Source organism: Phyllostomus hastatus, unplaced genomic scaffold (assembly GCF_019186645.2).
Source record: "Phyllostomus hastatus isolate PE091 unplaced genomic scaffold, TTU_PhHast_1.1 phas_contig_64, whole genome shotgun sequence".
Classification (NCBI taxonomy): Eukaryota; Metazoa; Chordata; class Mammalia; order Chiroptera; family Phyllostomidae; genus Phyllostomus; species Phyllostomus hastatus.
Window position 1 is genome coordinate 9,575,062 of NW_025333928.1, and position 19,613 is coordinate 9,594,674.

Genomic DNA, 19,613 nt, shown 5'->3' on the forward strand with positions numbered 1-19,613 from the left:
ATCCCTCCCTGTCCAGGGCAAATATCTGTAAACAGCAAAAATGATAAGAGCTAACATTCATTAAGCACTTGCGCCACTCCAGATGAGGTGCTCGAGGTTTTCCTTTCCCCATAATCTTATAAGGTAAGTGTTACCCTGTCACAGAGGGAGAAACTGAGGCACAGAGAGGTTAAGAAGGCTGCCCAAGGTCACTCAGCAGGTGGGACAGCGGGAGTCAAACTCATAGAGCACTCTGCTTCCAGAGCACCTTCCTTGACCACTGGCTGCGGCCCCTGAACCCAAGGACGGGCACAAGCTCCTCCTTCCTCCTGAGTCTGGAGTCTGGGCTTCTGCCCCTGCCTGGCTCCCTTGCTCCTCTCCTTCCAGTAGGCTGAGAGCTCCCTGTCGGCAGGAGCCTGAGTCTCTCACTTCTGTAGCCCTGCACAGAGAGATGCTCCATGTGCCAGATTCATTCATTTGTTCCCGTGAGGCAGCTGGCCCGCGGTGCTCCTAGATGAAGACATGAGAACTGGGAGGCTAAGTGTCTCCCCCAAGGCCACCCATTTGTACATGTAGGAGCCTGGACAAGACTAGGGATCTCCTGGGTGCAGGCTGGTGCAGGGCTCTCCCTCCTCCTCGTCTGGTCCTCCACTCTGTTCCTTGCCTCTGGGCCGGGGTGGGGGTGGAGAAGGCAGCACAGCCTTAGCTGGGAGTGGGCATGGGGGCCTCTGCAAAGGCGGGCTGGACCCGATGCCAGGGAAAGGATGGCGAGTAGGCTGGGAGTAGACCGAAGAGGGAAAGAAGGAACAAAGTATTTTTGCATTTTGACATTACAAAGTGAAGATTAGATTGTCAGAGACTGGCCAGCGGCATCTGTTTTGGTTCGGAATTGGCAGCATAGGGCACCGAGCTTCCGGACGGAGGGAGGGGAAACAGGCTGCGGGCTGGTGGGGTGAGGCGGTGCCTCTGCGGAGGGAAGGGCTCTGTCCTTTAAGAGCTCCGCCCAAAGGGGCGCTGCCACGCCTAAGGAGGCGGGTGGCTGGGCTTCTCATTCATTGTCTTGACAAGAGCATCCTCAGCGGGCAGTCTCTGGCTCCTTCAGCGCCTTCCTCCACCACCTCTTCCTCCTCCATTTAGGGGCCCCCCCACCGCAGCAGGTAAGCCTCGGGTCCTGGGAAAACGGACTGGGCATCGCTGTCCTGGGCCACCTGTGGGGCGGGCGTGAGCTTGGTAAGAGCCAGCGGTGGGGGTGGACAGGCTGTCAGAGGGGCCAGTGCTGAGATGAGGACAGAGCCCGCGAGCCCCTGCGTGGAGGGGATGCTCCTGAGGTGTGGGTGAGCGTGGGAGGGTCCATCAGTGTGTCTGAGAGCTCCGAGAAGAGGCGGGGGCGAGGGGCCATGGCAGCCAAGATGTGTGTGGGGGGGTGAGGGGCCCTGACTCTCCCCAGAATGGGAATCTTTGGGGATGGGGGTGGGGGCGGGGGCAGGGTGCGGTGAGCTGAGCAGCTGCCCTAAGCTTGGGAGACAGGGAGGGGTTGAGAGCAAAACAAGAAAAGACCAAGTTCCCCTTTTCGTGGTTTCCGGGCCTGGTACCTGCGGTGGGGGAGGAGGCAGGGTGGGGTGACGGCTTCCTGTCCTCCAACCTCCAGTTTGGGGCTCTCTGCTTCCCAAACCCAGGCTTCTCACCTGGGACGGATCCCCTGCCCCCAGACTGCCTCTCTGCACACACCCGAGCAGGCTCCTCACTGTGAGCCTCCTGGAGACTCGCAGGGTGGTTGAGGGGGGTTGGAGCCCCCAGTGAGAAGGACCAGACCCTAAGGTGAGGCAAACTGGTGAAGCTGAGGAGGTAGAATAGAGGCCCTGGGGAGGGTGTCCGTCCAGCAGGCACCCTGATCCTGGTACCTGGGGAGCCAGAGGAGGCCCCTCTGCTTCACTAGCTGTCTGCCAAGCCAGTGGGCGAAAACCATCCTAGCTGGACCTCAGAGAAGTCAGCCCAGCGTCTCCCTGTGCAGAGTTCCAGTGGGGGTGGCGATGGCACTTAGGGCACCTGCTTAAGTGGAGGTGAGGGCAGAGGAGTGTGGAGGAGGAGAAACCTGGACTAGGCCATCTGCCCGTTCGTGGGGCCCAGAGACCCACTGAGGAAGCCATCCTGACACCGAATGACGTGCCTGCTGGGCAGGCCCACGTGCTATTTCCCCGTGTGTCCCGCACTGTGCCCGAGGCTAGGCGGCCAGCCCTGCCCGACTTTAGGAAATTGCCCTGTAGGTGTGTGTGTGGGGGGTGAGGTCTGGACACTGAGGCTAAGAGAAGCCCCTTCACAGCATGAGCCACCACAGAGAAAGGCTCTGTGCCTGTCAGCCAGCCGGTTGACGGCAGATTGAGCTAGGTGCTGCCCCACACCAGGCTCTGCTATAGCACAGAAGCAAGGGCTGAGGGGAGTGGAGAAGGTGGGCCTCGCAGGTGAGCTGGGGGGGAGGGGGGCGGAAGGCGAGAGGAGTGTGAGGGGAGCAGGAAGTCAGCTGCAGAGGAGAGTGAGTGGCCCAGAGCCCTGGACGCTGCTGCTGGGGAAGTTAGCTGAGACCTTAAATGCTGGACTGAGGGGTGTCCTGGGGGAGACGAGGTCAGAGCTGACCCAAAGGGAGAAAAGCTCTCAACCCGTGTGTCTCTCCACCCCCGCCCCAGCATGAGCCGGCAGGTGGTGCGCTCCAGCAAGTTCCGGCATGTGTTTGGACAGCCGGCCAAGGCCGACCAGTGCTATGAGGATGTACGCGTCTCACAGACCACCTGGGACAGTGGCTTCTGCGCCGTCAACCCTAAGTTTGTGGCCCTGATCTGTGAGGCCAGCGGGGGAGGGGCCTTCCTGGTGCTGCCCCTGAGCAAGGTGAGCCTCTGGAGCCCTGGGGCAGCAGCCTGCCACCTAGGGTGGCCTCTGGCCTTCCAATGGCCCCCAGGGGGCCTGATTAGGTGACTGTCACCAAGCCTTCTGGGGCCAGGGTGTTGTCATCTATAAAACTGAACCTTATATGGAAACTGAATCTCAGAGGGGAGCTGACAGGAGAAGGATCACACAGTGAGTCCTGAGACCCAGCGTCTGTCAAGTCTCAGCCTGGGGCCTTCCCCTCTCAGGAGCACAGAGGACAGGCTGGGCTCTGCGCAGGCCCAGCAGTGTTCTCAGAATGGGGGGTACTCCAGGTCTGGGCCTGTCGGAGCCCTTGGGAACCCAGCAAGTTCAGGCCCCCAGCCCACAGGCAGGGGTGATGGAAGGGGGCCTTCTCCTCTGCCCAGCCCTGCCCTCCTGATCCTGTTCCCACTCCCCTGCCGTCTGCTGACCCCTACTCCCAGCACACTACTGTGCTCTTGGGGGGTGAGACAGGAAGGGAAGATGGGCCCTAAGTTGTTACCTTAAAAGGGCCGATGGAAGCGCAGAGAAGAGGAAGTGGTTGTCAGGGTGAGCGCTGGGCCTGCTCTTCACACAGGAAGCCCTTCTGCAGTAGCTGTCCCCGGAAGTGGCCATTTCCAAACCTCTGCTCCGGTCTGGGGGCCAATTATGACAGATTTCCTGGCACCTCTCCTTTTGAAAGGACCCATGCCCACATCCCCACCATTCACACACACTTCTGTGGGGAACGCTTCCCCCAATACTATTGACCCCCCTTCCCTACCACCTGCCCTGGCCCTTGGCCTGTGTGCCATGGAAGCCTCACTCTTGGAAGCTGGGTGGGGCTGGGGGCCCTCAGGGCAAAAATGAGAAACGAGACAGAGATGGCAGGAACTTGGCCAAGATCTGACAGTGAGGCAGGACCAGGACCTGGCGTGGCCCTGGTGCCTAGCCCCACACCCCCGGCCTGTGCTCCTCGTGGCCGGCCCGTCTGAGTCACTCTGACAGCTCTGGCCTGGGGCAAACAGACACCCAAACCTCCCACCCTAGGCCCTGCTTGGCCTCCCAGGGATCCCGTAGCCTCCCTCTCTGTGCCTCTCTGAAGGCGGGTGGGGAGGCGGGATTGCGTTTGGAGAGCAAAAGCACCTCCCTCAGAGGCCCTGTTGTGCCTTCCAGACTGGACGCGTGGACAAGAACGTGCCCACAGTCTGCGGCCACACAGCCCCCGTGCTGGACATCGCCTGGTGCCCACACAATGATAATGTCATTGCCAGTGGCTCTGAGGATTGTACAGTCATGGTGAGTGGTGGTGGGGACACAGGGGCAAGGAGGGGGCGCTCCAAGACAGGATCTGACATTTGGAACACCCAAGACTCACTTGCCCCTTCTCTGCAGGTATGGGAGATCCCTGATGGGGGCCTGACGCTGCCCCTGCGGGAGCCCGTTGTCACCCTGGAGGGCCACACCAAGCGTGTGGGCATCGTGGCCTGGCACCCCACAGCCCAGAACGTACTGCTCAGTGCAGGTGCCTGGGGGGAAAAGAGGGGTGGGCTGGTTGCCTGGCAGCGAGGGGGCAGGCTCATGGCTTCTGACACTGAGGGCATTGCCCAGGTTGTGACAACGTGATCCTGGTGTGGGACGTGGGCACTGGGGCGGCCGTGCTGACGCTGGGCACGGATGTGCACCCGGACACAATCTACAGCGTGGACTGGAGCCGAGACGGCGGCCTCATCTGCACCTCCTGCCGCGACAAGCGCGTGCGCATCATTGAGCCCCGCAAAGGCACTATTGTGGCCGTGAGTTGCCGTGAACCATAACCCTTGACCCAAAGACCTTCATCCCTCCTACCCACTGCCAACCATGCCCCTAGTTGCTACCCTCTCCTGCCCCTCACGGGGGTTTGGCCCTTGGGGCGTGCGTATGGGTGCCTGACTGACCACCTCCTTTCCTTCCAGGAGAAGGACCGTCCTCATGAGGGGACCCGGCCTGTGCGCGCTGTGTTTGTGTCTGATGGAAAGATCCTGACCACAGGCTTCAGCCGCATGAGTGAGCGTCAGGTGGCACTGTGGGACATGGTGAGTGCAGAGAATCAGGACTGGAGGCTCAGTCCCTGCCCTGACACCTGAATGGCTGTATGCCCATGGGCCCATTTACCGACCACTGGTCAGTGTGTAGGGGGTTGCCCTCTGCCCAGCGAAGAGCACCACCCTGGGGCCTGATGCACCCAGCTCACTGTTACCTCCCACCTGTCTCTGCAGAAACACCTGGAGGAGCCACTGTCGCTGCAGGAGCTGGATACAAGCAGTGGTGTCCTGCTGCCCTTCTTTGACCCTGACACCAACATTGTCTACCTCTGTGGCAAGGTGGCCCAGTTGGGAAGGGGGTCAGGGAAGCAAGGTGGGCAGAGGGGCTTGGAAAGGACCACAGCTGCAGGCATCTGTCAGTGTTGATCTTCCCTTGCACCCACTGCCTACAGGGTGACAGCTCCATCCGGTACTTTGAGATCACTTCCGAGGCCCCGTTCCTGCACTATCTCTCCATGTTCAGTTCCAAGGAGTCCCAGCGTGGCATGGGCTACATGCCCAAACGTGGCCTGGAGGTGAACAAGTGTGAGATCGCCAGGTGACTGATCCCCGACCTGAGCACGCTCTTAGGGCAGTGCCGACCTCATGCTGACTTCCAGTCCCAGCCCAACTATGCTGTGGACACTGCTCACTTTTCTGTTTCCACAGATTCTACAAGCTGCACGAGCGGAGGTGTGAGCCCATTGCCATGACAGTGCCTAGAAAGGTGATGCTTCCATGTCCCTCCTTGGGCTGTGGGCTGGGCACTGACCCTGCAGAGCTGCAGGGTGGTGGCGTGGCCTAAGCATGCTCTTAACCAGCCTTGGCCTTGCCCACAGTCGGACCTGTTCCAGGAGGACCTGTACCCGTCCACCGCAGGGCCTGACGCTGCCCTCACGGCCGAGGAGTGGCTGGGGGGTCGGGATGCTGGGCCCCTCCTCATTTCCCTCAAGGATGGCTACGTGCCCCCAAAGAGCCGAGAGCTGAGGGTCAATCGGGGCCTGGACACTGGGCGTAGGAGGACAGCACCAGAGACCAGTGGCACTCCTAGCTCGGTGAGAGGTGGATGGGAGGCTGGAAATTAGGGTGGGAAGACAGAGTAGAACAGGGGCTGCTATTGATGTGGTCATTGACCCAGTGGAGAGAAGCTGGCCTTTGAGGCAGCCCAAGATTATAGGGAGCTGGGAGTGGGTAATCCTGAGGCTTCAGGCTTATAGGCCTGCAGCTCTTTGGGCTACAGCTGGCTGAGTGACAGAGGGGCCCAGGCCCTAGGGTTCTTGGGAGAAGACTTAGTGGACTCCAGGGTTAAGGGGAGCCCAGGATGGAGCTGGTCCTAATGCAGCCCTGGGTTCTCCAGGATGTCATATCCCGGCTGGAGGAGGAGATGAAGAAGCTCCAGGCCACCGTGCAGGAGCTACAGAAGCGCTTGGATAGGCTGGAGGAGACAGTCCAAGCCAAGTAGAAGACTTGGGCCTTCAGCTGAGGCCCGTGGCATCACCTGCCTCCCTTTCCATTCATACTTCCGCTCCTCAGGCCACAATGGCAGATACAATAATAAAATGGCTTTATTTTCTGGTACCTCTCAGACTCTGATGACTGGCCACATGAATGCTGAGTCTGCTGAACTGACATGCCCTTGAGTTTCCCCCTCAGTAGCCTCGATGTAATCGACCCATGGCAGGGACTGAGTGATGCCTCTGAATACCCTGCCTACAGGGACCGGTGTTGGTGGCTGGCAGCCACCCCTTTCTGGTGTGGTTTGGGGGCCTGCTGTTTTCCAGTGGGCAGGTCTGACTCTTTAAGGCCCTAGCGTGGGGCCTGAGGAACTCCCATGTTTACCCCAAATCTGCCTTTCCTAGCCAACCACATCAGGGTACATGCAGCTGTACTGACACCGTTGCTTGTGGGGAAATGAGAATCTAGCACTTACATGACATCTTTCAAACTGTATGCCTCAGGGGTCATTTTTAAGGTGAAAGCTTAGAAGAAAGCAACAGCCTATCCCTAGTTTACAGGTTAGGAAACTGAGGCATTGAATAGTTGAGGGGCTCGCTGAAGGGCAGGTCCCATGTCACGACTTAAGTATCCCCTTCTAGTTCAGAGCCTTCCCTGGGCAGTGTTGCTGCCTCTTGAGCCCTCACTGTGGGTTCTGCCTGAGCCTGGCCTCTGTGAGAGAGGGACCTGAATAGACCTGCCAGGACTTATCATGCGGGGATTTGGAAGTGGGCTTCTGATACCCAACTTAGTGGGTGAGCCTGAGCTGGGACACAGGGCTATCAGGACGGGATGTCCTGGCCATAGCGGGGTTTGGTTCACATAGGGACAGCAAGGACTTAATGCCCTGTCTGCCGGCCCCTTCTCCCGCTTCAGCATGCCAGAGAAAACCACTGGGTAGAGAGCTGAGGCAGCTCTAAGATGGTCTCTGCCCGCTCATTTTGGTCTCATCCTTTATGCAAGCCACGTTACCCTGGGCAAGTCACTTCTTTCCAGGCTTCTGTTGCCCATCTATAAAATGGGGAAAGGACCACCACAACTCTGAGAATACAGTGAGTGGATCCAGTCAGGGGTGTGAAGAGAGAATCAGAAAATCTGGAGCCTGGGCCTGCTAAAGAGGTGAGGTTTCCACTCCGAACCTCTCCTGTAGAATGGGGACAGGCTGTCTGAGTAGACTCAGTTGCTAGCTCTCCTCTTGGCCCAGGACAGTGGGAAAAAAGTTCAGGGAAGGATCCCTGGAACCCAGAAGGGTTAACCTGTCATCACCATGACTTCCAGCTTTACCAACCCATTCTCCTTATGACAGAAACAAGAGAGGGAGGTGGGGATGGAGATAACTTAGGGGCCAAAAAACTGGCCTTGAAAACACAGGGGAACAGGTAATTTGTACTCTCAAAGAGCCCTGGCCCAAAATGGGTGGCAGGGATTTCATCTGCACAAGGCCTTACCAATCCTGGTACTTGTGTTTAAGCTGCAGGTTGGCCTTATTTTCCTGTTTTACCCCTGTTCCCATCTTCTGCCCACACCGCCATTGCTGAAAACCTCATGGTCTTCCCACAGGCATCTGTGGCCATGTCAAGCCCAGGGCTGAAAAGGTCACTGGACCTTCTCCAGTGGGCCCCAAGACATCAGCATTCCTGCTGTCGGAGAGCTGCTGCTGGGGTACCATGTCCCTGAGGGAACCTGCAGGGGAAGTGCAGAATCCTCTTTTATGCTTCTGACATTGGGGTGATGTTGGTGAGAGGGACAGGTCTGTTAAATTGGCCAGCACCCTGAAACCCTAAGCACTCTCCCATCTGCGCACCCTGAAGGCTGGCAGAGAGCAGTGACACCCAGCAATGCTCCATAAATGGGCGGGGTTGTTGGGTAGTGGTGGTACACCTAGGGGTCTACCAAGAATTACAGAAAAGACCTGTGAGGCCTGCCCTAGAAGAGGTTTTAAGAATTGAACTTTCACTTTATAAATGGGGACACATAGGCCTATGTGTGGAGAGGGACTTGCCCAAGGGAAAACAATGGAGAGCGGCAGGGCAGGGAGAAGCCAGGCCCCACTCCGTCTCAGCATCCCTCCCCCACACAACACACCAACACAGAAACTGGCCCTGATTCATAATTTAATGGCTGTGCAGGTCCTGGTCCCTTATTTCTGCTGCTCACGGGCCCACTGTTCTGGGGTCAGGGTTTTCTGTTCAAAGGCATGGATATGCGGAAGCTCTTCTGCTAGGCACGCGTTCACCAGCCTGGGGGAGAGATGGGGTTAGGAAATGGCAGGCGCCTGAAGTCACAGTCCCCGAAGCTAGTTGACCCGGGAGACTGGAGGTGTCCCTAGGCTGTAGTCCTCAGGACCTGGGAACAAGAGAGGTAGAGGACCTAAGTCTCAATACTCGATTCGGGGATGAGAAGGCGGGATCCTTGGGGTCCTAAGTTCTCGGTGCTGGGCCGCATTGGCTGGGGTGAGGGAATTGGGTATTGGGGAGTGACCCGGGTTTTGTTCCCCGAGCTGGGACCGCGCTAAGTGGGGCGTTTCCCTCTGCCTCACCGGTGTCTTTGAAGCAGCGGCTTCCCCTCGAACTTGGCCGACACCACCAGGACTCGAAAGCTGGACGCGCAACGGTTGGGAGTCGTGTCCTCCACTTCCTATGGGGCAGAATGGTGTGGATGGTGACAGACCACCCACCTAGAAGCCCTTTTCCACTCGCTGGGTGAATCCAGGCCGCTCAACTCACCACGTGATCTGCCTCCAGGTCCCGCTGGAGCTTCTCCCGGAGGTACTCGGCGCTGAGTTCCATGGTGGAAGCCCAAAGGGGGCGGCAGCCCAAAGGGGGCGGCGGCCCAGCGAGGGCGGAACCCCAGCACTGACGCAGGTCACGCTACTTCCACCCTTACTAGAGTCACTTCCGCTAAGGCCTCTACTTCCGCCCTTACTAAGGAGTCCGTAAACTCAGCTCTTCCGCTTTCACGCAGGCCCAGCTTTCCAACCATCCTCCGTTTCCGCGCCTACTGTTAGTCAGCCAATCAGAGTCGGCACACGGACCGACTCCTCCCCAGCCGAAGCTAATTGGTATCCTCTGCCGACACTGACGGCTGGGTACCGTGGGCGGTTTTGGACACCCTAACTCCAGCCAGGAAAGGGTGCACGAACCCACCTTGCTGCAGCCTCTAGGATACCTCGGAGTCGCCCCCAAGCGCTTTTTCCTAGATAAACACATTGAGACCGTGGCAACCCAAGCCACAGCAATCAACCCACAAGTCTTGATGGGCCCCGCGGGAGGCGCGACGAGGCCCGGGCGCTTCTTCGGCGTCTACCTGCTCTATTGCCTGAACCCTAGGCACCGAGGCCGGGTCTACGTGGGGTTCACTGTCAACCCTGCTCGTCGGGTCCAGCAGCACAACGGGGGCCGCAGAAAAGGCGGGGCTTGGCGGACCAGCGGGCGTGGGCCTTGGTAAGAAGAGGCGGGTCACTTAGGAGGAGGGAGTCAAGGAGGAGGTGGGGCCCGCAGGGTAGAGGCCAGTGGCAGTGGGCGGGGGCAGAGAGATGGGCCTGGGGTGGCTAGAGACTTAGATGGGCCTGTCTCGGGGGAGGAGCCTGTGAAAGGCGGAGCCCTGGGAGACGAGGCTATGGGACTCAGGCGGGGCTGCATAGGAAGGGGACTAGTGATTTAGGCTTGGTTTCGCGATAGGGGGTTGGTGAACTGGCTGGGAGGGAAGATAGAGACCCTAGGAGGGAGAGAACTGAGGAGGGACAGTTAAGTCCTGGTGACTGGAGGCAGATCCTGAAGTTGGCAGGTGCGAGGGTCCGACCTCTAAGAAGAGGGCAGGGTCTCATGGGCGAGGTTCGAGGAGGTTTGTGAGGATTCCTCCCTCTGGTAGTGTAACTGGAAAAGATATAGGCGTTCAGGCTGCCTCTCACTACCAAATCCAATAAGCAATGACAGCGATTGAATCTTTTATAGGCACTTTATTCAGATGGCAGGTGATCTGAGAAGATGGCGGGTTCATACCCTAACAAACCATCTTCCCCTTTCTTTCCTGGCCAGATCCCTTATAAAGGGGTTGGGGAAGACAAAGAGGAGTCAGTGAGAGTCCTTGAAGTTCACAGCTGCAGCACTTCTATCCTGGGCAATTAGCTATCTCCAAGTGGGAGGGGTAGTCGCCTGCTTCTTCCCTACATGGATGTTTCCAGGGGGTAATCTCTAGCCAGCATCCCAGGAGGTCAGCCGCTTTTTCTCAGGCGCCAGATGAGCCTTATCTGCAGTTTCTGAAACAAAAAGCTTAACATATGCATTACTTGCTAGATGTATGGCTATTTACCTTAAGCTAAAATTTTCCAAGTCTTAAGCCCCCTATCAGTAGGACTGACAAGAGAACCGTGAAGAGGGGAATAGGTAGGACCCAGCATGGGGCAGGGGGCTCACAGGCCTTGCCATCATTCTCTTCCCTAGGGAGATGGTGCTTATCCTGCACGGCTTCCCTTCCTCTGTGGCTGCCCTTCGGGTAAGGCAGGAGACAGGGCTGGCGGGAAGATGGGCTGGGGCTTTGGGTCCTCCCTGGATGGTCCTGAGGCCCTCGCTTCTGCCCACAGTTTGAGTGGGCCTGGCAGCACCCGCATGCCTCACGCCGCCTGGCACACGTGGCTCCACGCCTGCGCAGTGAGGGAGCCTTCGCTTTCCACCTGCGCGTGCTGGCCCACATGCTCCGCGTGCCGCCTTGGGCCCGCCTCCCGCTCACCCTGCGCTGGCTGCGGGCTGACTTCCGCCAGGAGCTCTGCCCACCACCGCCGCCACACGTGCCACTAGCCTTCGGGCCTCTGTCACCCCGAGTTTTGGCCTCCAATCGCCGGACCAATCTCTTTGCTGACACAGAGCCCCAGCCAGCCCAGGACGCCGAGGCCCCCTGCACCCTTTGTGCGCGTGCACTCCAGGTGAGAGGCCCCACCTGGTCTCCAGGTTGGGGCAGGTCTACACTTAGACGATTTAAGATTAAACTGTTTATTGAGGGATCACTCAGCCCACTGACACCCTTTGGCAACTCTGCCTCCATCTGAAAAAGGGGGAAGATACTACTTGTGGTCGTTCCTCGACATTAGTACCCTCCAACTTGGGGCCTTTGCCCGTTCCTTTTCACTGGAATGTTCTTCTGTAGACTTTCAGTCTTGATAAATGCCACCTCTTCTCCATGAGGTCTTCCTTGGTTCTCTATCTAAAATTGCATTTCTTAGCAAGAGGAAGATGCAATTCCTTTTTCCCTTTTTCTTTTTTTTAAGGCTTACCACTTCTTGTCCCATGTATCATGTACAGTTTACTCTCGAACAACATGGAGGTTAGGGGCGCTGACCACGAGCAGTTGAGAAGCCACGTGTAACTTTTTATTCCGCCCAAACAGCCCTCCCTTGGTATCCATAGAGGATTGGTCCAGTACCCCTCCACCCCCTCGGGTTCTCTAATCCCTTACATAAAATGGTATAGAACAGTGCATACAGTTGGCCCTCTGCATTTGTGGGTTCCCAGCTCTGGATAAAAAATACCATTTTTAATCTGTGGTGGGTTGAATCTGCAGATGCAGAACCCCAGTGGGATATGGAGGGTCCACTGTGTATTTATTGGAAAAAAGGTCGTGTGTAAGTGGACCCCTGCAGTTCAAACCAGTGTTCTTCAAGAGTCAACTGTATTTTATTTATTTTATTATGGGTTTCTCCCCCCCCCCATACTAAACTCCACAAGGACAGTTCTTATTCACTACTGTAGAACACGGTCTAGTACAGAGCAGGTGGCAAATAAGTATTTAGTATGTTAACTGAGATGTAGGTCTGACTTCCACTCATAGTAAATGTAAGTAAACTGAGTATAGTCACATGCTGCTTAACTAGGGGAATACATTCTGAGAAATGTGTCCTTGGGCAATTCTGGGTTCGAACATCATGGAGTGCACTTATGCATATCTGGATGGTACAGTCTATTACACATAGGCTCTATGACATACCTCTGTCATATATGTGGTTCCTTGTTGATAGAAATGTTGTTATGCGGTGCATGACTGTATTTACCATTCAGAGCTTTAGTGACCTGCTTGTTATCACTTAGCCTGTAAAGAACTCTAATCTATGTCTCGCTGCAGGGGCCCTGCTGTTTTAGAATCATTGCCAAAACTCAGGGAAAAATGGCCAGCTTAGTCCCTATAGGTATTTAACCTCTCCTTGCCTGTTTCCTCACCTATCATACACAAATAGGAGTAGTGTGTGCCTCACAGGGTTGTTTTATGCAAAGCCCTTGGAAAAGTGGTCCATGGAGATTCTTTGTTATTGCTACACCACTACTCCCCATTTTCTTTACCTGCCTGCCACCTCTGACAGGATGAAGAAGGCCCCCTGTGTTGCCCCCACCCTGGCTGTTCCCTAAGAGCCCACATGATCTGCCTGGCACAGGAGTTCCTGCAAGAGGAGCCAGGGCAGCTTCTGCCCCTAGAGGGCCAGTGCCCTGGGTGAGTCCAGCATCCCTACCCCAGCCTGGTGTACCTCTGGGAAGACAGTGCCCAGTTGTCCAAGTCGAAGCCCAGGGAATCTGAGTCCTCGTCTTGGCACCCAGGGCCTAGCCTGGAGGCGGCTTGTGACCCTGACTCCATATCTCCTGCCAACTGTACCCCTTGGTAGCTGTAAGAATTCACTGCTGTGGGGAGACCTGGTCTGGCTGTGCCAGATGGGCACCGAGGAGGAAGAGGAGGACTTGGAATTAGAAGAGGTAAGAGGTGGTTTGGGACCCTACCTCACCCTATCCCCTAAGCTGCCTTTGACCACCCTTCTTGTCTCCACAGGAGCACTGGACAGACATGCTGGAGATCTGATCATCAGCATCCCTGCCCCTCCGTCTGTTCCTTTTCTGTAACACTTCCTTTTGGTCTGGGCAGTTTTTACTTGAGTACAATAAAAAGTCTGAGTTAAGCCCTGGCTGGTGTGGCTGACTGGGATGAGTGCTGGCCAGTTCGATTCCAGGTCAGAGCACATGCCTGGGTTGCTGGCAGTGTCTCCAGTAGGGGGCGTGTGAGAGGCAACCACACACTGATGTTCCTCTTCCTCTCTCCTTTGTTTCTCCTCTCTCTAAAAATAAACAAACAAAAATCTTTATAAAAAAATTTTAGCCCTGGCTGGCGTAGCTCAGTGGATTGAGCGCGGGCTGCGAACCAAAGTGTCGCAGGTTTGATTCCCAGTCAGGGCACATGCCTAGGTTGCAGGCCACGGCCCCCAGCAACTGCACATTGATGTTTCTCTCTCTCTCTTTCTCCCTCCCTTCCCTCTTTAAAGGTAAATGAATAAAATCTTTAAAAAAAAATTAAAAAACAACAAAATCTGAGTTAAGGGTACCTTCTGGTGTGTGCCAAGATGTGTGTGTGGAGCTAGTGGGCAGAGGCCTGTGAGAACAGAGGATGAGGAGGGGCCATCCCGCAGCATGGAACAGCCTCTTCTCTGCTGGAGGCCTCTCTGACTCAGCATTCCCCAGCCTTCTTCTGAGGTTACAGTTCTTGAGGGCTTAGGTCACTCACAGCCTTGACTCAGAACCAACCCACCTCCAGTGCCCAGCTTGACTTTGGATCTTAATCCAAACATAAGGATAAAGGTCATGGCTCCTTCAAATCCAGGGAAAGAAAAGCATTTTCTGGGGGGCTGTTCTTCCACCATCTGAGCGAGGCCACACAGGAACTGTGGAACTGGGCTCACTTCCAGGTTAGGGTTAGGAAACTGCAGCATTCTTGGGCTTTCCCCGTCTTTTGTTGCCTCAAGAAGAGCCTGCTGAGCAATGCCCGGCCCCCAACCCTGTGCCTGCCCACATCACTATGGAATGTCTGGGCAGCCTGGGGGCTGTAGGTTGCCCAGGACCTGAACATTTGGTGTCTTCAGACTGGTGTGTAGCCACCTTTCCCCTCCACTCACTCTTCTGTCCCCTCTAGACCAGGCTTATTAGAAAAAGCTGACAAAATAAAAAACAAGACAGCTGTCTGGTCAGGAGCCAGGATTATAGCTCACCACCCCACCCTTCTGTGCCACCCTCCCCCCACAACACAACAAAACAAAACCTATTAAGCTCTATTGTCTACATTCAGTCTTTTATTTTCTACACACTAATCCCACATGTTGGGTTTTCAGGCCAGTCTCGCACTGGCTCCTGCTGGGGTGCTAAGGAGGGCAGCAGAGGAGCCCTCTCACCCCAAGCTCCACCCTTTTCTTCTTGGAGGATAGTCTGGGAGAGGCTCCAGATCCCTCCCACTTTGGATATAAAACTCAGTTCTGAGCAGTTCTGCACTTAGTAGTTTGCACTCACGCTAAGCCACAGCAGGTGACAGTCACAAGGCCAAGGTATAGAGAGGTCAGGTAAGTGCTAAGATGGGGGTGGAGAGGGCCAGTCCTCCCGTACCCAGCACTGAGCTCCTGTGGTTTGGTCTCTCTGTTCCTGGCTCTCACAACCCTTGCCCCACCAGTATCTCAGCTCAGTCTACCACCAGCTCTAGCTTGGCCTCCAACACCCTCTCCCGCTGAGTCATCAGTTTTGTTCATTCACACGCTAGACTCCGGCCCCCACACAAGCTCAGTTGCTCAATTGCCTGTTTATTTCTCAGTCAAGGTGGAATGTGGCTGAGCAGGTGGAGGCACAGGCCCAGCTGGCTTTGGGGAGGTTTTTCTATGTGAGGGGTCTAGAGAGCTCAAAGAGGGAAGGACTGGGAAGAGCCCGTGGGGATCAGGCCCAGAGTCCCAGCAGGAAGTGGTGAAAGAACACTCGGCAGACCCTAGAATGGGAATTTTCTCAAGTGAACACTGGAACCCCCTTGAGAGCTTCCAAAAACAGGCATTTGAGCCCTACCGCCAAGCAATTTAATGGGTTTGGGGTGTAGCCCAGGCAGTGGGATTTGTAAAAGCTCTGCAGGTAAATCCAAGGTGTAGTTAGAGTTGTGGTCTGCGGCGTTAGATCTGGCTGGGAATCCAGCCCCAGCACCCAGTTCAACAGATGGCACTGTTATGATGTTGTTAAGGGAGGTGAGCCCCACTCTGGCCCCTGACTTGGCAGCATGGAGCTGGTCCAGGACACCTCCCGCCGGCCTCTGGAGTATGTGAAGGGGGTCCCTCTCATCAAGTACTTCGCAGAAGCAATGGGACCACTGCAGAGCTTCCGAGCCAGGCCTGATGACCTGCTCATCAGCACTTACCCCAAATCTGGTAAGTGATGGAGGACCATCCACCCCTCTGCTGGCCCCTTTGGACCAGCAGGGGCACACCCTCAGCCCCTGCTTACCTCCCATTTTCCTCTCCAGGCACCACCTGGGTGAGCGAGATCCTGGACATGATATACCAGGGTGGTGACTTGGAGAAGTGTCGCAGGGCCCCCATCCTCATGCGGGTGCCCTTCCTTGAGTTCAACTTTCCAGGGTTACCCACAGGTGTGTGGTGGGGTACCGGAGGCAAGTAAGGTGGAGGGAGGTAGGACCCAGGCTCCAGTTTGCTGGACCTTTCCCTACCCATGGCTTAGGTATGGAGGTTCTGAGAGATACACCAAACCCACGGCTCCTCAAGACCCACTTGCCCATGGTTCTGATCCCCCAGTCTCTGCTGGATCAGAAGGTTAAGGTAAGTGGCAGAGGAAGCCAGAGAAAAAGGCTTGCTGGGACCATCCCAGCTTTGGCCTTATCTTCTGATAAGGTCTCCTTACTTCCTCAAGCCTGGCATGGTCTTAAAGGGGGAGAGGTCCTGAACCTCATACTCTGGAGGGGTCAGATGCCCAGTGAAAGTGAGATGCTTTGCAGGGTCTGGGTGCCCACAGGCCTGTGGACAAGGGGGCTGGCAGGAACTCGGCACACCTTGTTCCAAATCTGGGTACAGTAGCATTGAGGGGATTGGGTTGATATAATAGTTCCTGGGACCAAAGCCAGGACTTTGGCATCAGACCAGTGTTCACACCCCAGCTCGGTCACACTGATACCATGGGAACTCAAGCAAGTCAGCCCCCAAAACTGTTTTCTTCCTGGCCAAACCAAGAGAACCTCCCTTCAGGGATGCTGTGAAGGGTGGAATGCTATACTTAAAAACATGTCTAGTGCCTGTGGTGCGCTGTGTGATTATGTGATGTGGGGGTGTGTCTTCTGCTTCTCCAGGTGATCTATGTTGCCCGAAACGCAAAGGACGTGGTCGTCTCCTATTACCACTTCTACCGCATGGCCAAGGTGCACCCTGACCCTGGCACCTGGGACAGCTTCCTGGAGAAGTTCATGGCTGGGGAAGGTGGGCCTGACTCTGGAGGAAGGAGCGGGGTAAAGCTGAGGGGCAGCCAGCTAAAACTAATACCAACCTCTGTCTGTGCCCCCCGTCCTGCTCTTTTCCCCAGTGTCCTATGGGTCCTGGTACCAGCACGTGCAGGAGTGGTGGGAGCTGAGCCGCACCCACCCTGTCCTCTACCTATTCTATGAGGACATGCTGGAGGTGAGCACCTGCTACCACTGCCCTCCATGTTGCACGTGCGGTGGGAGGAGCTTCATGGGAATCTGCCAAGGTCATCTAAGCCCCCGTCCCCTATGGCAGCCCCCACACTGGTCCTACTCGATCCTCCAAGTCACCTTCCCTGCCCAGAGCTTCTGTGCCACCTGGGCAGTAGCACTCTGTACAGCTCTTAACTCCTAGCGTCTGAGTCAGTGCCACGTGCAGTCATCAACCACCCACTTACTGCTACTGCTCCTTCTCGGGGCCACGGCTATGACAGAGGGCTGTCCTTGTCTTCCCCAAGGAACCAGACACAGCTTACTGACAGATCATAGGACAGAAGGCGGTTAACTCTGCCCCGGGGGCAGAGTACCAGAGTGTCAAGGAGCAGGGTTGGAAGTGAGAGAGGGGCGTCTCTTTTGTTCAAAGAACCACCAGCTCTCCACTGAAGACCCCCTCTGCTTCTCCAGAACCCCAAGAGGGAGATTCAGAAGATTCTGGAGTTTGTGGGACGCTCCCTGTCAGAGGAGACTGTGGATCACATTGTGAAACACACATCGTTCAAGGAAATGAGGAAGAACCCCATGGCTAACTACAGCACCGTACCCACTTACTTAATGGACCACAACATTTCCGCCTTCATGAGGAAAGGTGAGTGCCCGCCAGGCACTCCCCGTCTGGGGAGCGGAGGGTGGGAACAGCGGCCACAGCTGGCCCTGAACCCCTTGGGGCCTTCCCCTGTAGCCAGGACCTTGAGCCTCCCGCCTTCCCTCCCCACCTCCCCAGGGATCATGGGGGACTGGAAATCCATGTTCACTGTGGCCCAGAATGAGCGCTTTGATGTCGACTACGCTGAGAAGATGGCAGGCTGCAACCTCAACTTCCGCTCAGAGGAGTGAGTGGTGTTCATTGGAACCACTCCACAGTGAATGGTGTGAAACCAGCCTGGCAATGGCCTCAAGAATAAAATACAGTTTGTGTTGCATGAAGTGCCTCTGTTGGAAGCCAAGCAAACCTGAACTAAATGAAGCCCCTGCAGCCTCCAGTTCCCCAACTTGCCCTAAGTCGGGAAGGGTAAGAACAGTCTGGAAAAGTAAAACTCAGGAGACATAGGTAGAGGGGAAGAATATTTATTTGATCACAATCTTTTGTTGCATTCCTCCTTGCGGGGGTGGCAGGAGACTGAGCCTGCCAGCCTGTTTCACTTCTTTTTGGGCTCCTTACAAGCCACCACATACCTCTGGGCCACATTGAGGGGAGGGGAATAACCATCTGCATAGGAAGTGTCTTCGAACAGGACCGAATAGTCATCCTGGGGCTGTGGCAGGAAGCAGACAGGAGGGGCTGGTCAGAAACCCCCAGGCAAGGCTTCCCACCCCCAAGCCTAGGCTGACAGGAACCTCTGGTGCGTGGGCTCCTAGCCCTTCCTGCCCTCATCTCCCCCCAAGAAGTCTAGATATTTGAATCCAGTCCCTGCAGAACTCCCAAACCTCACTACAGAACTCCTCTCAGCATCAAAGGGCCAAGGACGGGATGAAGAGCACGGAAAAGGGGACTCGCTACCTACACAGGCCACCATGGAAGGGACCGGTGCTTTTCAGGGACTCTATGTTAAAGGGAGTGAGGACAACTTGGGGGCAGCAGGCGGGGATCCTGAAGGAGGAGCGGAGAAGAGCCTTTAGATGGCTAGCTGTGGTAGGTGGCCAGGGTGCCAGCAACAGCATCACAAACTCAAGGAAAAGCAGCCTCAAGCAAAGAAGAACAGTGGTGCAGGAGTCGGGGACTGGAAGACAGGCCCTGGGCACGGCACTGCCAACTCGGGGCTCAGACTTCCCATCTCAGTGCAAAAGCAAGGTTAGGCTACAGGACACGTCAGGTCCACTCCACTCAGGACTTGCTAAGGCTCTTGCTAAGGTCAGCTGGCACTGCCTAGGACAAGGCTGGAGGGGAGTTACAGGGCAGACTGTCAGCGGGAGAGGGAGGGCAGCTCACAGGACACTCCCAGCTCAGAGAGGCTGCAAGATGAGGACAAGCAGGGCAGGAGATGGAAAAATGACCCAAGACCCATCTGGTCAGCACAGCGGTACGGGTGTCATGGGTGACCTCTCCCATGGGGCCGCCTTACCCGTTGTGGGGGGGTGTGGATCAGGGCCCGGTAGAAGCAGGTGGTCTGGGGATACAGGGCCAGCACGAGCTGCTCCTTCTGGAATAAGGCTTCGGGGTCTGTCTCAGGGTTGGCCTTCCACTGAGGCAGCGGGATGATCCGCCGCCGGCTCAGGGTGTGTCTCCTGGAGGGGGGCTTAGGTCAGCCCATGGCTAGGTAGGGGGCTCCTCCCAGCAGCGTGGCTGGCCCCCAGGCTGCCCTCGCCCCTCCCCGGCCGGCACACTCACTCTTTGCCTTCCTCATCAATGTCGTCTACCTCATACCTGCGGGCGAATAAAAGGGGAACAGTGGATACAGGAAGGTACACGGTCCAGTAGGAGACCCAGGAGGAGGGTGGAGAGGGAAAGTAACCCAAGGAGCGGGTTGTTCCCATGCCAGTTCCCACAGGACTGGGTGTGTCCACTCACTTGTTGGTGGCATGGCTGTAGCTGACCACCTCGGCCAGGATCCACTGCTCATCCCCATCCACGGCCTTTACCCGGGCAGCCACCTTGTCTCCAGGCTTGGCCACATAGTCCCCAGAGGCTGGAATGGCCCCACAGAGTGGGGGTGGCCTGAGAGTGGAACCAAGTGTTAGTCCCAG

The 19,613-nt window shown here is 56.4% G+C and overlaps 5 protein-coding genes across 11 annotated transcripts in view; 3 read left to right on the top strand and 2 right to left on the bottom strand.

The window, feature by feature from the left end:
- The first annotated feature begins 979 nt into the window (after positions 1-979).
- Positions 980-6,497, top strand: CORO1A (coronin 1A). Of its 2 annotated transcripts, none has more exons than XM_045849283.1 (11): positions 980-1,136; positions 2,661-2,859; positions 4,033-4,155; positions 4,252-4,381; positions 4,468-4,652; positions 4,812-4,931; positions 5,115-5,219; positions 5,333-5,478; positions 5,589-5,646; positions 5,759-5,974; positions 6,277-6,497. In XM_045849283.1, exons 2-11 carry the CDS (start codon positions 2,662-2,664, stop codon positions 6,379-6,381), a joined length of 1,386 nt encoding a protein of 461 aa, XP_045705239.1. In that variant the 5' UTR covers positions 980-1,136; position 2,661; the 3' UTR covers positions 6,382-6,497. The 2 variants fall into 2 exon arrangements, with proteins under 2 accessions (XP_045705239.1, XP_045705240.1); XM_045849284.1 differs by lacking the exon at positions 980-1,136 and adding an exon at positions 1,626-1,797.
- A 2,013-nt stretch (positions 6,498-8,510) lies between these two features.
- BOLA2B (bolA family member 2B) lies at positions 8,511-9,275 on the bottom strand. Of its 2 annotated transcripts, none has more exons than XM_045849009.1 (3): positions 9,140-9,275; positions 8,953-9,050; positions 8,511-8,653 (listed from the first exon to the last, which is right to left on the bottom strand). In XM_045849009.1, the coding sequence occupies exons 1-3, from the start codon at positions 9,200-9,202 to the stop codon at positions 8,554-8,556; spliced, it is 261 nt and encodes an 86-aa protein (XP_045704965.1). In that variant the 5' UTR covers positions 9,203-9,275; the 3' UTR covers positions 8,511-8,553. The 2 variants fall into 2 exon arrangements, with proteins under 2 accessions (XP_045704965.1, XP_045704967.1); XM_045849011.1 differs by having other exon boundaries at positions 8,603-8,653; positions 8,953-9,012; positions 9,140-9,205.
- A 392-nt stretch (positions 9,276-9,667) lies between these two features.
- Positions 9,668-13,347, top strand: SLX1A (SLX1 homolog A, structure-specific endonuclease subunit). 2 transcript variants are annotated; one of them, XM_045849007.1, is made up of 6 exons: positions 9,668-9,856; positions 10,856-10,907; positions 10,996-11,334; positions 12,763-12,890; positions 13,060-13,147; positions 13,221-13,347. In XM_045849007.1, exons 1-6 carry the CDS (start codon positions 9,669-9,671, stop codon positions 13,248-13,250), a joined length of 825 nt encoding a protein of 274 aa, XP_045704963.1. In that variant the 5' UTR covers position 9,668; the 3' UTR covers positions 13,251-13,347. The 2 variants fall into 2 exon arrangements, with proteins under 2 accessions (XP_045704963.1, XP_045704964.1); XM_045849008.1 differs by lacking the exon at positions 13,221-13,347 and having other exon boundaries at positions 12,995-13,135.
- Positions 13,348-14,675: 1,328 nt separating this feature from the next.
- Positions 14,676-17,851, top strand: LOC123825516 (sulfotransferase 1A1). 2 transcript variants are annotated; one of them, XM_045848975.1, is made up of 8 exons: positions 14,676-14,772; positions 15,464-15,612; positions 15,708-15,833; positions 15,923-16,020; positions 16,545-16,671; positions 16,775-16,869; positions 17,337-17,517; positions 17,653-17,851. In XM_045848975.1, exons 2-8 carry the CDS (start codon positions 15,465-15,467, stop codon positions 17,763-17,765), a joined length of 888 nt encoding a protein of 295 aa, XP_045704931.1. In that variant the 5' UTR covers positions 14,676-14,772; position 15,464; the 3' UTR covers positions 17,766-17,851. The 2 variants fall into 2 exon arrangements, with proteins under 2 accessions (XP_045704931.1, XP_045704930.1); XM_045848974.1 differs by having other exon boundaries at positions 14,682-14,772; positions 15,429-15,612.
- A 129-nt stretch (positions 17,852-17,980) lies between these two features.
- The window catches only part of SGF29 (SAGA complex associated factor 29), a 29,267-nt gene continuing 27,634 nt past the window's right edge, over positions 17,981-19,613 (bottom strand). For all 3 annotated transcript variants that reach the window (XM_045848976.1, XM_045848977.1, XM_045848978.1), the window contains exons 7-10: positions 19,438-19,584; positions 19,258-19,293; positions 18,992-19,154; positions 17,981-18,184 (exon numbers count right to left, since the gene is read on the bottom strand). In XM_045848976.1, coding sequence (XP_045704932.1) covers positions 18,068-18,184; positions 18,992-19,154; positions 19,258-19,293; positions 19,438-19,584 — 463 coding nt within the window. In that variant the 3' untranslated portion in view covers positions 17,981-18,067. The remainder of the gene's footprint in view (positions 18,185-18,991; positions 19,155-19,257; positions 19,294-19,437; positions 19,585-19,613) is intronic.

Excerpts from the sequence above, each read along its gene's own strand:
- LOC123825516 (XM_045848975.1), top strand. The coding sequence starts at position 15,465 with ATGGAGCTGGTCCAGGACACCTCCCGCCGGCCTCTGGAGTATGTGAAG. Across the intron at positions 15,834-15,922 it reads CTTTCCAGGGTTACCCACAG|GTATGGAGGTTCTGAGAGAT; the intron begins GTGTGTGGTGGG and ends CCCATGGCTTAG. Across the intron at positions 16,021-16,544 it reads TGCTGGATCAGAAGGTTAAG|GTGATCTATGTTGCCCGAAA; the intron begins GTAAGTGGCAGA and ends CTGCTTCTCCAG.
- SLX1A (XM_045849007.1), top strand. The coding sequence starts at position 9,669 with ATGGGCCCCGCGGGAGGCGCGACGAGGCCCGGGCGCTTCTTCGGCGTC. Across the intron at positions 10,908-10,995 it reads CCTCTGTGGCTGCCCTTCGG|TTTGAGTGGGCCTGGCAGCA; the intron begins GTAAGGCAGGAG and ends TTCTGCCCACAG. Across the intron at positions 13,148-13,220 it reads AGGACTTGGAATTAGAAGAG|GAGCACTGGACAGACATGCT; the intron begins GTAAGAGGTGGT and ends TTGTCTCCACAG.
- BOLA2B (XM_045849009.1), bottom strand. The coding sequence starts at position 9,202 with ATGGAACTCAGCGCCGAGTACCTCCGGGAGAAGCTCCAGCGGGACCTG. Across the intron at positions 9,051-9,139 it reads ACCTGGAGGCAGATCACGTG|GAAGTGGAGGACACGACTCC; the intron begins GTGAGTTGAGCG and ends TCTGCCCCATAG. Across the intron at positions 8,654-8,952 it reads CCGCTGCTTCAAAGACACCG|GCTGGTGAACGCGTGCCTAG; the intron begins GTGAGGCAGAGG and ends TCTCTCCCCCAG.
- CORO1A (XM_045849283.1), top strand. The coding sequence starts at position 2,662 with ATGAGCCGGCAGGTGGTGCGCTCCAGCAAGTTCCGGCATGTGTTTGGA. Across the intron at positions 4,653-4,811 it reads GCAAAGGCACTATTGTGGCC|GAGAAGGACCGTCCTCATGA; the intron begins GTGAGTTGCCGT and ends CTTTCCTTCCAG. Across the intron at positions 4,932-5,114 it reads AGGTGGCACTGTGGGACATG|AAACACCTGGAGGAGCCACT; the intron begins GTGAGTGCAGAG and ends CTGTCTCTGCAG.